We start from the raw sequence: 16,547 nt of genomic DNA, 5'->3' as shown, positions 1-16,547 counted from the left end.
TGGAGAATTGGGTGAAGGTTTCTGTCGAGGTGATAACTTTCTAATGAATTTTTATTGTGGTAAAATCTAGCAAAATTTGTCATTTTAACCATTTTTAAGTGTATAATTCAGTGGCATTAATTATATTCACAATATTGTGCAACTGTCACCATTATCTATATCTCAAATTTTTCATCACCCTAAACTAAGAAACTCTATATCCATTAAGCAATAACTCTCATTCCCTCCCACCCCAGCCCCTGGTAATTCGCTAATCTACTTTGCCTCTGTGATTTTGCCTATGCTGGATATGTCATAAAAGTGAAATCACACAATATTTGTCCTTTTGTGACTGTCTTATTTCATTTAGCATGTTTTCAGATTTTATCCATGTTGTTGCGTGTATCAGAACTTCATTGCATTTTATGGCTGAAAAAATATTCCAATAATATTCCATAAACAGTTTGTTTATCTATTTATCTGTTAATAGATACTTGTGTTGCTTTGTTTTCACCTTTTGGCTCTTGTGAATAATGCCGCTACAAACATTCACATACAAGTATCTGAGTCCGTGTTTTCAATTCTGTTACGTATATACCTAGCAGTAGGATTGCGGGGTCATGTGGTAATTCTATGTTTAGCTTTTTGAGGAACCTCAGAACTGTTTTCCAGTGGTTACTTTGTAGCTCTCATGAACTCCTTGGCCTGGAAGTTATCTTAATTTTAGATTAAACATCAAGAAAGGCTGTGCATAAACAGTGGCCTAACTCGTATTAATTTTGGGAAAGAGGCACCTGGTGAGTGAAAAGAATAGTACTTGGAAGTCAGGTTCTAGTGCCAGCTCTGTTTCCTGGGGCCTTGATTTTTTTATTGATAAAGAGTTGCATAGATAATCTTAGAGGTTCCTTACTGCTCCAAAATTCTACATAGCTATGTGTAATTTAGCGTGCTCTAACTATTTGGATCAATTAAAGAACCTTACTGATAAAAAATTTGACAGTGAAACTTTTTATTTGACCTGCTAAAATGCCATGCTTTGTAATAGACTGATCATATATCTAAGTATTTTAATGTCGTATACCCAACTATTTCAATGTAAATTAATCTGAGTAATTTTAGCAAAGTATATGATATACTTGGCTTTCTATCATTCCAGGTATACTTGAGGAATATTTTTCCACAGTGGAAAATCTGTGAGTTAGTATAGAAGCTAATTGGGTAAATACTAAGCATTTAATTGCAAAATAGTAAAAAAATTATATTTTATTGTAAAAATATTTTCCTAAGAAAAAACTTATTTCAGGTCCTATGCATCTATGTAATCAAAACCTTCAATTAAAAAGTACTACTAAAAGGTCAAGAGCTGAAATTTCACTTTTTCTGGTTTACATTTTAACATTTGCATTGCAAGTCACAGTATATTAGTTAATGTCCGTGTTTTTAAAAAAAAAAACTTTAACTTTATATTTGAGCAACTGAGTTATTAAATTTACATTTTGAACAAAAATAGTGAAATACGTAATGAAGCATATGCTACTGATATAAATTGCCATCTGCTTTGGGCATATTATAACTAGGCTAGTTGTGAAGAAGACATTTGGCTTCTCCTGGCAAAAAAGGTGGGCCAGTAGAAAGAATATTGAGGAACTAATATCTAATGAGTTGGATGTCTAATGAATTTAGGGTTTCAAAGAATCTTTGACTAAAAAGTCCAAGCTTCATATTCTCTGCCCAATAAGCACCAAGTCCATCTACTGAGCCATGGAATGTCCATTCATGTGAGAAACCTTCAAAGGCTAGATGAAGACTGCTGCTTTTTCTTCTAAGTGAGTTTCCTGGCTTTGCTTCTACATCTTTCCCGTTAATAGTTATTTGAAACAAGATATTGACTTCATTGAAAGCCAGGTCAAAGTTTGTATCCAAAAGTGTTATCTGTCAGTACAGGTTACCTAAATTAAAACAAACATACATCAAGAACAAACGAAATAATTTCCGAATCTTACCTCTTCTGTGAATCAGTCTCCTTGATGGCCTTGTAGCTAGTACATGTGTGTGGAGGGCCTGCATTAGAGGTACTCCGGCTGTGACATGCAAGTGGGTGGTAGAGAGAGAAATCTAAAGGGTGTAGCTTATGTCCCTATTCAGGATAAGGAACCCAGAGCTAATGGACCAACTGATACTTCTAGTAACGTGGGATAAAAACTATTCTAGCTAAAATTGATACTTTTTAATACGTAAACTTAAGTTAGCTGTTCATCTCATCTCGTTTTAGTGATTTTTCTCTAAGATAAATATATTTACTGAAGTTTTAATAGACTAGTGACTTCAGTTAAAGCATATTACCAGTACTGTCACAATACTGAGTTATTTGTGGTGTAGTAGAAAAAGTACTGAATTTGAAATCAGTGAACTTGGGTTAAGAAGCCTGCCTTTTACTAGGTGTGTATAACCTTGGACAACTCACCAAGCCTACCCGAGCCTGTGCTTTCTCTTCTCTAAAATGGGAATAACTTCTTACCCCTTAGAGTTATTGTCATAGTTAAGTGAGATAGTATATATCAAGTACAGCATGATTACTAGCATATATACAATTCATGTAACTGTGATGATTAGTATGCCATCTTGAATCCTGATAAAACCTGAGCTAGTCCTAGTATAAGATCATTGTCTGATGGGTAGGACATACTTTGAGCTTCAAACCAAGAGTATGGGTAAAGTCCTCCATTCATGAAAACTCAGTTTAGCCATAATCCTGCCTGAGAATTTCATATACAGATAGCTGGTTGAAAAAGAGCCACAGTTATGCTTTGCATTTTGGGGCCTCTTCCAATAAGAGCAGAGACTTAAACACAATTTGACAAAGAGAGGAAACAGTTTGGCCTTTTAAATGAGCAGCAGAAAGATATATAGCAATATTAATGCACAGGAGACTTGCAGTAGTTAGAAAATATAGTTTGGTTAATCTACTTCTCAAAGAGACATTCATTATTTGCTGTGATTAATTCCATTTAACTCCTCACCTGGCATTTGGCCTGTGTATGTGTATTCTGTTTTAGCTGTAACAGTTGCTGTTTAAGGTTATGCCTCTGTAGCCTTCTGAGTAAAGAAGGTTGAGAGAGCATTTGCTTTTTTGTAGAACTGTTGTCCTGAGGCAGTCATAGGGGTTTTGTTTTTGAGCACATAACATTGCATCTCTGAACTCTAGTTAGAACTACTTATAAATTTTTAAATTTCTTAAAAAAAATTTTTTTTTAAGGATTGGCATCTGAGTTAACCTCTGTTACCAATCTTTTTTTTTTCTTCTTCTCCTTCTCCCCAAAGCCCCCCAGTACATAGTTATATATTCTAGTTGTAGGTCCTTCTGGTTGTGCTATGTGGGACGCCACCTCAGCATGGCCTGACGAGTGGTGCCATGTCTGCGCCCAGGATCCGAACTGGCAAAACCCTGGGCCACTGAAGCAGAGCATGTGAACTTAACCACTCGGCCACGGGGCCAGCCCCTCTTAAAAAAATTTTTTTTTTAAGATTTTATTTTTCCTTTTTCTCCCCAAAGCCCCCAGTACATAGTTGTATAAATTTTTTAGTTGTGGGTCCTTCTAGTTGTGGCATGTGGAACGCTGCCTCAGCATGGCTTGATGAGTGGTGCCATGTTGGCGCCCAGGATCTGAACCAGCGAAACCCTGGGCCGACGAAGCAGAACGTGCAAACTTAACCATGCAGCCATGGGGCCGGCCCCTAAAATTTTTATCTTTGAAGAAATGTAGTTTTTTATGTTCCTTCCCCAACTCTATCTAGAAAGGGAGATGGTTGATAGAAAAGAAATTTTAAACCTGATTTTTAAAGAGATGGAGCAATATTGGCTTGGTTTTTCTGCTCTGAAAGCTCCAGGTTTAACCACTCTGCTCATATTCACATTTCATGTAAACAAAAGAGTAAATGTTTAAATCTTTCCTTTCTACTTTGTTTAAAGAAAAGCAGATCTGAAGTTGCTGCAAGCAGAAAACTGTTCCAATTCCAGAAAAAAGTGAATGTGTGAGTTTATATCATAAACTCATGTAATTTCAACTTCATATATATATATATATATATATATATATTTTTTTTTTTATATGACCCATTTGATGTCTTGATACTTGTATCTGGGATATATATCCCTGTAGAATATTGTGTTAGAATTTTGTAAAGAAATTCACTCCAGCATCCTAGGCCAGCCAGCACTGTCTAGGAAGTTGGGCAGAAATTCTAACTTTATAGCTAGCACTAAATGCAAAAAGGAAATTACCAAGTATCAGTGAAAAGAAATTTTCCCAGTACATTATCCCAGAAGAATTGTATCAGTTAATAACAACTTTCCTTGATATAGTGATAGTTACTATTACTGAACTATAGTAATAGTTTAAACTGCTCAAGTTTAAACTTTTATGATACTTGGTTGTCTTATGCCTTCTAGTTTAAAGATTTAATGATCATTTAACAATAATAATAATAGTATTAATAGTAATATCTAACATATTTTGAGCACTTCATATGTTATTTAATAATCACAACAATCCTATTAACTGTAGGTGTTTATCTCCATTTTACATATGAGAAGAGTGAGCCTTTGAGAGGTTAAAAGTAACTTACCTGAAAACACAGGTGGTAAGTGGAAGAGTCAGGATCTGAATCCATCTCTCTCTGATCTTATTTATTTAGTTATAATAGTGATTAAATAAATGTAGTAATTTCTTGTACTTGCTCACTTTCAACTTTTTGAGATCTAAGTCATTAATTTTCTAGCATCTTATTTCCTAATATAAATATTTTTAAGGTTATAAATATTTTTCTAAGTACCACTTTAGCTACATCTCACAGGTTCTCATATCCTCTGCCTTTTTTTGGTGTTCCAAGTATTTTTTAATTTCCACTCTAATTTTTTTTAACTCAGATGAGTTAAATAATCTTTTTTGAGAAGTGAGTTTTTAAAGATAGATTTTTTGGGTTCTTCTAGAGTTTTAAAAATATATATAACTTACTAGAGAACAAAATTTGATAGTTTCTTTTCAGAGCATAAATTTGCTATATTAAACCAATAGTTTTCATCTGCTTTTGGTTTTCCTTTTGGTCCACACTACCTGAAATTTGATGGATTTTTGTCATCTATTTGTGACTCTCTGTTGGCTGCTCTCTTATTTAATCTTGCTGCCTCTCATGCTGGTCTTCAGCTTTTTCACACTGTGGACTTTCCTTTTTGGTTCTCTTCCCACAGAGTTTAAAACAACCTACCATTGATCTTGTGAGCCAATATAAGCAAAACAGACACATGAGACTAATATCATTCTATCTCCAGATCTGCTGTCAGACCATGCTCCACAGTACCCTTACAGAGCTTGTAAGAAGGCTCTTCTTTAGCTTGTCCTAAAATTATTTTGGATCTGTGCTGTCCAACACTGTAACCACTAAGCCACACATGGCTGTTGGGCACTTGAAATGTGGCTAGTCTGAATTGAAATTATATTATCCAAGTTAGTTTCGCCTGTTTGTTTTTACTTTATTTAATGTGGCTAATAGAAAATTTAAAATTAAATATGTGGCTCACAATATATTTTTATTTTATATTTCTTTTTGATTTCACAACAGTGTTAGGCAAAAGTCACAATGCGTGAGTAAGAGGGAAACTTGTCCTTAGATTCGGCACTGAAATCCTCTGGAGAGCAGGACTCAGATAGTACCTCTTGGAATTCCAGGTTTCTTGCACAAGGTTTGGGTAAAGCAGGAGTGATGTTAGTACATACTTCCTTCTGAAAAAGGCAGCCAAAACCCAAATCATCCACCAGAGAATACTCTGGTCATGTTGATTCCACAGATTGGTTAGATTTCTGTAAAAGAATTAAGATTTCATTCCAGTCATCTTTCTGTTTCTTAGACATGCAGGTTTGTCATCAAGCTAGGACCAATAAAACCTGCTTTTAAAAGCTTGTTCTGTCTGAGGGACTAAGGGAGCAGGAACAGATGGGGTGGGCTGCAAAAGTGGGCTCCTGTTTGGCGGAGGGTAGAGATGACTACAGAGGAATATCGTCCCCTGATCTGCTTCCTGCTTCTAAAAGCCTTTCCACTTCCCCATGGCAGGTACAGAAAGTGAAGGGTTGCACAAGAGATTAGAGCTCTATCACACTTTGATTTTTTTCCTATATTGGATTACAGATTTTTATGATCTTACCCTGTTGTTAGGCTGTAGCTTCTTGAGAACATGGGCAAGAATTAGTTGTCTTTATATTACCTTTAAGGTACAACAACATCAACATCAGAAAAATCATAGTTAACCAATGCCTCTCAACTTTTTACTGTTATGGCACACTTAGAAGATTACGGTATTTGTACCACGGGAGCTTCTGACTGTCCTGCACTCCTTCTAGTCCATATAACTCTTTTGTATGAATTAGGAAAAAAGTACCTCTTTCTCAAGTTACTTTACTGCCACCTGTTGGAAAATTATTGTAATAAAAATGCAGATCTATAATGACTGTGATATGAATGATGCCTCCCTCCAGAGTTGTTCAGTGTACAGCCTGCTCAGCTGTACCTGGTAGCCCTAAGACCGTGCCAGGAGCCCATCTGGTCACCCAGTGGGCTGAGAGAATCAATATTTGAGTAAATTTCAGCTCATGAGTGGCACACCACTGTCTTTGGGAAAACATACTGTGCTAAGGACTGAAGCCTCGCAGTAACCCTATGATTTAAGGTTTCTTCTAAGCCCAGTTTTTCAGATGAGCAAGCTGAGGCATAGGTAACATAAATAACTGGCCCACAGTCACAACTGTACAAGTCTGAGCTGGCATTTAACCCTAGGCAGTGACACTTCAGAGCCTAGGTTCTTAACTGCAGTAATAGACTCCTCTTGCAAACCTCTGTTAAACCGCACTGGATGCAGCAGTTTCCAAGCCCTATTCCTGATTCCATCTCAGCCCATTGTAAAGTAGTTTAGACCTCTGCCCCTGAGTTCCGTGGATGAGTCTATAGCTAGAGTCTTTTTTTAGATTTTGGCAAAAGAAGAGGGATTTGTACTTTGTTCTGCTGGTCCTTGTTTATATTGAAGTAAGTGCTATTCCTTCTTTATATTTCAGAATAACCTTTGGTCGTTTTACCACCCTGTTGCTTGACTTCTTCCTACCAGTCCCCATTCCTGATTCCAAACTGCTACCAGCTGTGTAGGTTGATCTAGTCTCTTGTTCTTATAGCTTTGTTCAGGCTGCTAGGATTTTATCTCCAGGACTACCCCTCCTTCTTTCTGTGTCTGTTACTTTCTTTAATCCCACCTCTTTTTGAACTCTTAATTGCTGTTGCCTCCAACATTGCCTGTCCTTTTCTCTCCAAATGATCTTTCTTGCTTTCTATCTGATTTAGAAGGAAAGTGCCTCAGGGCAGGGATTGCCTTGTTCGTTGTGAGGCAATGTCTTAAGTGCTCCATAAATTAGCATCTGTGGAGAATTTTGTACATAGTAATTATTATTATTGAAATACAAAAATGCTTTCTAAACCATGAGGAAGCATCCTATGATATTAGTCTAATTGTGTGTATATGTTTTTTAAAAAAGAAGAAAAAGCCTCTCTTCCTGCCTGAGAGAGCTATCAGACCTCAGAACAGCAGCCAAAATACCAGGACTTGTTCTGGGCTATTATTTCAATGTTTTTTTATTTATTCAGAGAACTGTGTTTGCAAGACAGTAAAATAAGGTCCTGCTGGTCATGTGGACCTACTGGGACTATTTATTCTGGTCAGAAAGGCAGGAAAGGGCCTGGAACTATCTGCTTTGGCCCAGTCTGTGTGACTTAGTGACATTTAAGGTTGAAGTCAAGGCTGTTCATCTCTTGGGGGGTTTAAAGTAAATTTCATTTATATAAATGTCTATTTCCAGAGTGAATCAACATTTTTATTAGCATTTTTATGATGCAAGTGGAGAGGCTTTTAAGACTTGTTGAATTTTAATGTAGACATATATGTCAGAAGGACTCATTTACAGAACTATTGATCCTTTCCAATGCTGACTGAAAATATACTTAGAAGAGAAGTTAGTGAGTCGGTTTCGGTCTATCTGAATAACTTGCTTTAAAAATCTTTACCACTTGTTCACCTGGTTTTCCTGAATGTGAGATTTAGTAAGTACATTTGGATTAACAATTTAAGGAATATCTTTTTATGAAAGAAATACTAGTCAGAATAAACTGAAATGGGGGTCGGCCTGGTGGCGCAGCAGTTACATGCGCACAGTCCGCTTCAGCAGCCCAGGGTTCGACTGTTCCCTGTGTGGACATGGCACCACTTGGCAAGCCATGCTGTGGTAGGTGCCCCACATATAAAGTGGAAGAAGATGGGCCTGCATGTTAGCTCAGGGCCAGTCTTCCCCAGCGAAAAGAGGAGGATTGGCAGCAGTTAGCTCAGGGCTAATCTTCCTCAAAAAAAAAAAAAAAAAAAAAAGAATAAACAAATGATGTTAAAATTATCAATTGAAGTTACCTGTAAATCTCCAATAGAAAATAGTGGTGCTTTTTCAAAGAAAAGCCTGTTTATCACTTGTATGAATGTCCATGTCTGATGAGACAGTATAATGACAAGGCCTCATTGCATTGTCCAACTCTGTATGGTCATAATTGACGCATTGGATAGGTTTAAGATAGTATCATGGAGCAGGGATTGCTTTTTATCCTCACCCATACGTTTTACTTTCCACAGTATACTTTTCCACCCTAAGACACAGTCTCTTTAGGCCAAATTGCTCTTACTTATCTTCAAGCTTTTGATGATAACTATAGAGCAAGTTGAATTGGAAAACAAGCCCAGCTCATTTTCAGATGATTAACTTACTTTGGGGACTAGGTTGTTTCCTTTTCCAGGGTACACAGTGGTATCTTGTGCTCTAGAAGCAGGTGGACACTTTATGCCTTTAAAGATAAGGCCCAGGGATATACCATCAATGTGCTGGATAGAGTTACAGGTTTCAGGCTGCAGGGATCATCTATTCTAGTGGTTCTCAGCTCTCGCTGCACATTAGAGTATCCTGGGGAGCTTTTTTAAAAAGCTCCAATGCCAGGGCTATGCCTCCGCTGTTTACAATTGGGAAAACCGAGAGAGGGGGAAATTGACTTGTATACAGCCTAACGCACTTAGGTGTTATGAAAAATCATAGTATTAGGTGGCAGTGACATTATTCCCAGATCCTAGTTGAAATGCTCTCTTATTTTGGAGTGAGCAGTGGTTAAATTAGATCATGAGCAGTGCAGAAACAAGGTGGGACCATCTGACTGTCTCATTGACTTTGAAGTATCTGCCCTGTAGTAAAACTGAATGTGACAGAGCCACCTTCAATGCCGTCCATGTTATTGATATTGAGGGGAGACTTTTTTGTCAGTTGCGACAAATTTGTGGTGTCAGTTTTGGTTACATGGTAGGTGCACCCTCTACCCAAGCCAGGACTTGTTAGTTCAGTTTACATGTGGGAAAAACTTTTCAGTTGAAGCTTTAATTATACTTAGTAGACGGAATGGGGCAGTTAAGCTCTTCTAATTAGGCACTTATTAATTGGTTTTTCATGATGATAGTTTTAATTTTCAAACATGGATACTTGAAGATTTTTAGATAAGGGGACAGAGAGAAGCAGTCAGTTGTCATTCCCTTGGTAATTATTGGGGGCAGAGAGGTAGGAAGAAGTGCAAATATCACCAAAATTTATTTAGAAACTACAGTGTGGGGGCCGTTTTGTTAGATGCTGGAAATTAAAAGGTTCAGCCTATGCTTTCAAGAAGTTTGTTGTTTTTTACTTAGGGATATTGTGCATGCGTGTGTGTGTGTGTGTGTGTGTGTATGCGTGTATGTACTTAGAATCTCTTGAGACTGATTTGTATTTTTGGTTTCTCTAAATACAAAGTTTAATAAATATATCCTAATTACCGTTTTAACAAATATCCTTTTATGAGAAGGCAAACAACTAAGTCAAAATATATTCTAATACATGTGAGTATAAGTGTTGTATGTTAATATACAATGTGTGTATATTGTGAATGGGTATATACTGTGGTGAGTTGAAGTGTGATATCCAAATGAGCAGCATAGACAAAAAGTGCTACCTCACAGGAACCTGTGAGATAAAGTCCAACAATTGATGTAAAATGCTTAGCACAGTGGTTGACACATAGTTAATGCTCAACAATTCTCATTATCCATGTCTTTATTATTATACCACCACTACTATAGGAATTCAGAGGAAAAAGAGGACTATAGGTTAGGGAGATCAGGGAAGGAGGAAAGTATAATTTAAGTAATATCCATTGCATCTATTTTATTTAAAATAGCTTTTGCCTACGACTTGAATTACTAATAGCAAATACTTTGGAAGGTATTATATAATACAATATAAACACATGTTAATTATATGGTCTCTTTTGTTTCAGGAACTTTACATTGCTGTAGGAATATCTGGAGCCATCCAACATTTAGCTGGGATGAAAGACAGCAAGGTGACTACACAACAATAATGATGCTAAGAGAAAAACGTTTTGTATTTTAAAATTTGAGTTTCACTGTATGTTTCCATGTAGTACAGTGTGTGTAGTTGAACCATTCACATTAACACAGATGTAGGAACTGAAAGAAATATAAGCTACTATTCACTGCCTGAAAATACACCATTGGTAGGAGACGCAATGCTTTGTCATAGAAAAAGACCTAAACCTGAGTCCCCGCTCCATGCTAGCTTACCACATGACACATCCTGTCTGTACTTCAGTTCTTTGTCTACCAAATGCAGGTGTTGGATGATGATCTCTAAGGTCCCTTTCAACTCTGACAGTCTATGGATCGAAATTGTGGGGCAAAAACAACATAATGAGGTTCTGAGCATCTAACAAATTTTATGAGGTTCTGATCCCTGGTTCTTTATCTGCTTCACTCTAGTCCCCGAACATTCCCACCCTCATACGTCAGCAAGGCCCCTCTTCTTGGGTTGTTACTAAAGTGTAGCCGATACATTTTGGGTTGGAGCATCTTAATTCCTCAGTAATTGTCAAAAATATAGTGTATAGAGCAAACACTTGGTTTTATCTTGCTCCATGGTCTGTATCTGGAAGTCCTGTGTAATTACTCTGTGAACATACATTTCAGAATATGACACATTAATTCATGCATAACAATGTACAGTTTGAATTATGAACTCAGTCTTTCATGAAGTCACAGATGCCTCTGACACTCCTGCTTTTATCCATTCAGATGGAAGTTTGATATAAAAGGTAATAAAACTTTTAATAGGTTTAACTTCTAGCTTGAAAAAAATGCATGCACTACCTCCTTGTAACCTCTAAATGAATTGGCCCCAAACCAGTCAGATTTCACAGTTGGATGGCAGGTTTCTTTATCGAACTATGAAAACAGCAGTGCCAATGGGGAAAATGTTGTTGCTGCATTAAAGAAAAAATACCACTCCAACACCAGCAACCTTAAAACATACTTTTAGCCAGACCAGTTCAGACATATCTAGAATTCTGCTTCTCTAAATTAAAGATTCTGCCTGCCAAGAAGATCCTGGTGAAAATGCTCATTCCATGCCAACAGGGATTTGGATTAGGGGAGAGATGGACTAGATAGTATATGTCAAAGCAAAAAGGGAACAAAGCATAAGAATAAACTTGAGCCAAGACTTTGTCTCTCCATCCAGTCAACAAATATTTATTAAGCATGTACCTTGTACTAGACACTGGGGATGCTTAAATGAAAAAGACATAGTCCCTGTCATCACTGTCTTGTGTGGGAGACACAGCAATCTCTGGTTGTAATTTGGTTAAGCTCTAAAATAGGATATTAGAGTGACTGGTTTAAATCTGATAGTTGTATTGCATACAAGCTGCAGTTTTAATTAGCATTGTGGTATAGTTGAAAGAATATGAGATTTGATTGTTCTATCAAATGAGTCCATGTAATGAAAGCAGTTTTCGAACTATGTACATATTAATATGGTTGAATACAGTCTGTGCTTTAAATGCTCTGTAAGGAAGAAGAGCATGAATTTATAAGGACATATTAAGAGAGCTCTAGGGTGCAAGGAATATTTTATCACAGTTATTTACTGTTGATAATTTAAGAGTATTCTTCTAATAATCTGAAAAACTGTAGCCAACCCAAATCTTTTTCTTACATACTTTAGTGATTCCTTGCCCACAGTTATATGCTCTTTAAAAATAACTATATAGTGGGATGGAAAAGCTTTTATATGATTAAACTGTCAGATGTTTGACTAGGTGGCTTCTAGGAAAATCATTAACCATTGTTAAATAAATCTCTGCTAGTAGCTGTGAAGCAGGCTGCCCATTCCCAGAAGTGAAACACCTCAATACAAATCAATGCCTGTGACTTAAAATGTTTATTCTTGTGACTTTGGATTTGAGTCTCATATTGAAACCATCATTTATTGTCTCTGACCACACGTCTTTTAATATATATGGCATATTTCTCTGGATTGGTAGAGACCTAAACTACACTATGCTCCAAACTCAGATGTTCTGGATTATTCTGACCATCTTTTTGAGGGGCTCCTAAGAGGCCCATCTTTTTGAGGGCCTCCTGAGGGGCCCCTCTAGAGGAATTAAACATATGTTGTATAGCCTATATTTTAAGTCAGACTATATCAAAATACTTTTTAAATGTGTTTCAGCTGTTTTCATGAGATAGAGTAATAGGCAGGTAGAAAGTTAATTTTACTTCTAGAGATTTGAATTATTATAATCTACCATCTATTAAAATAATACCACTTAGAGTCAAAACTCTAATTTTACTTTAATTGCAATGGCATTAGAAGCATCTGCGGGCTGGCCCCGTGGCCCAGTGATTAAATTTACATGCTTTGCTTCGGTGGCCTGAGGTTCGCCCATTTGGATCCTGGGTGAAGAGCAGCACACCGCTCATCAAGCCATGCTGTGATGGCATCCCATGTAGAAGAACTAGAATGGCTTACAACTAGGATATACAGCTATGTACTAGAGCTTTAGGGAGGAAGAAAAGAAAAGAGAGAAACATTGGCAACAGATGTTCGCTCAGGACCAATCGTCCTCACAAAAAAAGGAAACAGTATCTATGGGCGAATACCAAACTATTTGGAATATATAAATAAATTTGTTAATAAAAGAATAATTGGTAAACACAGCACCTTTTTGACAAAGTGACTATTATTCATTAATCTTACTAATCTGTCATTATAATCTTTTACATTTAAATCTTTTATAGGACATGAGAGGAACTTTTAACAGTTTTTGTAGGAGATATAGTAATTTACTTGTTTTATTACATTTATTTACTACATACATAAGGACTTAAGCTTTTTTGTTTTAAAGCTCTCTTTTACTAACAGGTTGACTAAATAGTTAACTTTTATATTCCCACAGTAGACCCAGTATAATAATTTTAAAATACTAAATAGAATATATGGGAGATTAATAGTTTGAGCTACAAAGGATATGAATTAGGGTGTGGATTTCTTACTCTTCTTTTTTTTAAGTTGAAATCTAACATTTACAATCACAAATTTAAATTTATATGTTACTAATAGGAGATGGAAATAATTTTATAAGTGAGATAAGCTGAGAATTGACTCATATAATCATAATGAATATCTCATGATTTGATAAAGTAGACTTCTAACTTATTGAATAAGAGCACAACAAATATAAAGTAAGTTACTTAATTTTTCATCCATGGATTTTATTCACTATATCTAAAATTTTTCAATGACCTCAGAACTTTCCAATTATAGTTTGTTTTTTTATTTTAAGTCAAATTATTGAGGTATAATATACATACAGAAAAATTTTTAGTATACTCCACTTCAAAAAAATTTTTTTGTGGTGAGATATACATAAAATTTGTCATCTTAACTATTTTATTTTTATTTTTTTATTGAGTTCATAATAGTTTACTTCAGTGTGAGATTTCAGTTGTATATTGTTTCTGGACTATCACAACAGAGGTGCTCCTCTTCACCTCCTGTGCCCACTCCCCACCCCTCTTCCCCTGGTAACCGCTGAACTGTTTTCTTTGCCATGTGTTTGTTCGTATTCCACATGAGTGAAATCATCTGATGTTTGTCTTTCTCAGTCTGGCTTATTTTGCTTAGCATAATTCCCTCGGGTCCTTCCATGTTGTTGCAAAAGGTAGGATTTTATCTTTTTTTATGACTGAGTAGTAGTCCATTGTATATATATGTCCCACATCTTCTTTATCCAGTCATCAGTCGATGAGCACGTGGATAGTTTCCATGTCTTGGCTATTGTGAATAGTGCTGCAGTGAACTTAGGGGTGCATATGTTACTTTAGATTATTGATTTCAAGTTGTTTGGATAGATACGCAGTAGCGGGATAGCTGGATCATATAGTCGTTCTATTTTCAGTTTTTTGAAGAATCTCCATACCGTTTTCCATAGTGGCTGCACCAGTTTGCATTCCCACCAGCAGTGTATGAGGGTTCCCTTCTCTCCACACCCTCTCCAACATTTGTTATTTTCAGACTTACTGATTATAGCCATTTTAACAGGTGTCAGGTGGCATCTTAGCGTAGTTTTGCTTTGTATTTCCTGGATGATTAGTGACGTTGAACACCTTTTCGTGTGTTTATTGGCCATCTGTCTATCTCCTTTGGAAAAATGTCTGTTCATATCCTCTGCCCATTTTTTGATCGGGCTGTTTGTTTTTCTGTTGTTCAGTTGTGTGAGTTCCTTATATAGTATGGAGATTAACCCCTTGTCGGATATATGATTTGCAAATATTTTCTCCCAATTGGTGGGTTGTCTCTTTGTTTTGATCCTAGTTTCTTTTGCCTTGCAGAAGCGCTTTAGTGTGATGAACTCCCACTTCTTTCTTTTTTCTTTTGTTTCCCTTGTCTGAGAAGACATGGTATTCGAAAAGATCCTTTTAAGTTCGATGTCAAAGAGTATATTACCTATATTATCTTCCAGGAGTTTTACGGTTTCAGGACTTATCTTCAAGTGTTTGCGCCATTTTGAGTTTATTTTTGTGTACGGTGTGAGATAACGGTCTACTTTCATTCTTTTGCATGTGGCTGTCCAGATTTCCCAACACCATTTACTGAAGAGACTATCTTTTCTCCATTGTATGTTCCTGGCACCTTTGTTGAAGATCAGCTGTCCGGAGATGTGCAGTTTTATTTCTGGGCTTTCAGTTCTGTTCCATAGATCCGTGCACCGGTTTTTGTACCAGTACCATGCTGTTTTGATCACTACGGCTTTGCAGTACATTTTGAAGTCAGGGATTGTGATGTCTCCAGCTTTGTTCTTTGTTCTTGGGATTGCTTTAGCAATTCGGGGTCTTTTGCTGCCTGCCCCATATGAATTTTAGGATTCCTTGTTCTGTGTCCATGGAGAATGTCACTGGGATTCTGATTGGAATTGCAGTGAATCTGTAGATTGCTTTGGGTAGTATGGACATTCTAACTATGTTTCTCCTTCCAGTCCGTGTGTGTGGAATCTCTTTCCATCTCTTTATGTCATTATCAATTTCTTTCAGTAATGTCTTATAGTTTTCATTCTATAAGTCCTTCACCTCCTTGGTTAAATTTATTCCTAGGTACTTTATTCTTTTAGTTGCAATTGTAAATGGAATTGTATTCTTGAGTTCTCTTTCTGTAAGTTTGTTATTAGAGTATAGAAATGCAACTGATTTTTTTAAGTTGATTTTGTACCCCACAACTTTACTGTAGTTGTTAATTATTTCTAATAGTGTTCCGATGGATTCTTTAGGGTTTTCTATATATAAGATCACGTTGTCTGCAAACAGGGAGACTTTTACTTCTTCACTCCCTATTTGGATTCCTTTTATTCCTTTCTCTTGCCTAATTGCTCTGGCCAAAACCTCCAGTACTACCTTGAATAAGAGTGGTGATAGTGGGCATCCTTGTCTTGTTCGTGTTCTCAGAGGGGTGGCGTTCAGTTTTTCCCTATTGAGTATGATGTTAGCTGTGGGTTTGTCATATATGGCTTTTATTACGTTGAGGTAATTTCCTTCTATCCTCAGTTTGTTAAGAGTTTGTATCATAAATGGCTGTTGGTTCTTGTCAAATGCTTTCTCTGCATCTATTGAGATGGTCATATGGTTTTTATTCCTCATTTTGTTAATGTGGTGTATCTCATCAATTGATTTGTGGATGTTGAACCATCCCTGTGCCCCTGGTATAAATCCCATTTGATCATGATGTATGATCTTTTGGATGTATTGCTGTATTCGGGTTGCCAATGTTTTGTTGAGGATTTTTGCATCTGTGTTCATCAGTGACAGTGGCCTGTAGTTTTCCTTTTTTGTGTTGTCCTTGTCAGGCTTTGGCATCAGAGTGATGTTGGCCTCGTAGAATGTGTTAGGAAGCATTACGTCTTCCCTAATGTTTTGGAACAGCTTGAGAAGGATAGGTATTAAATCCTCTCTGAAAGTTTGGTAGAATTCCCCAGGGAAGCCATCTGGTCCTGCGCTTTTACTCTTTGGGATGCTTTTGATTGCTGTTTCAATCTCTTTCCTTGTGATTGATCTATTCAGATTATCTGTT

The 16,547-nt window shown here is 36.6% G+C and overlaps 1 protein-coding gene across 3 annotated transcripts in view; it reads left to right on the top strand.

The window, feature by feature from the left end:
- Nucleotides 1-16,547, top strand: part of ETFA (electron transfer flavoprotein subunit alpha) — a 99,996-nt gene that overhangs the window by 65,140 nt on the left and 18,309 nt on the right. For 2 of the 3 annotated variants that reach the window (XM_070574177.1, XM_070574197.1), the window contains one exon: nucleotides 10,405-10,470. The exons of the other annotated variant lie outside the window; for it this stretch is intronic. In XM_070574177.1, the coding sequence (XP_070430278.1) occupies nucleotides 10,405-10,470 (66 nt within the window). The remainder of the gene's footprint in view (nucleotides 1-10,404; nucleotides 10,471-16,547) is intronic. 3 annotated transcript variants of the gene reach the window in all.

This window comes from Equus przewalskii, chromosome 1 (assembly GCF_037783145.1).
Source record: "Equus przewalskii isolate Varuska chromosome 1, EquPr2, whole genome shotgun sequence".
Taxonomy (NCBI): Eukaryota; Metazoa; Chordata; class Mammalia; order Perissodactyla; family Equidae; genus Equus; species Equus przewalskii.
Note: the sequence above shows the minus strand (reverse complement) of the source record. Positions and strands in the feature narration are given on the sequence as shown.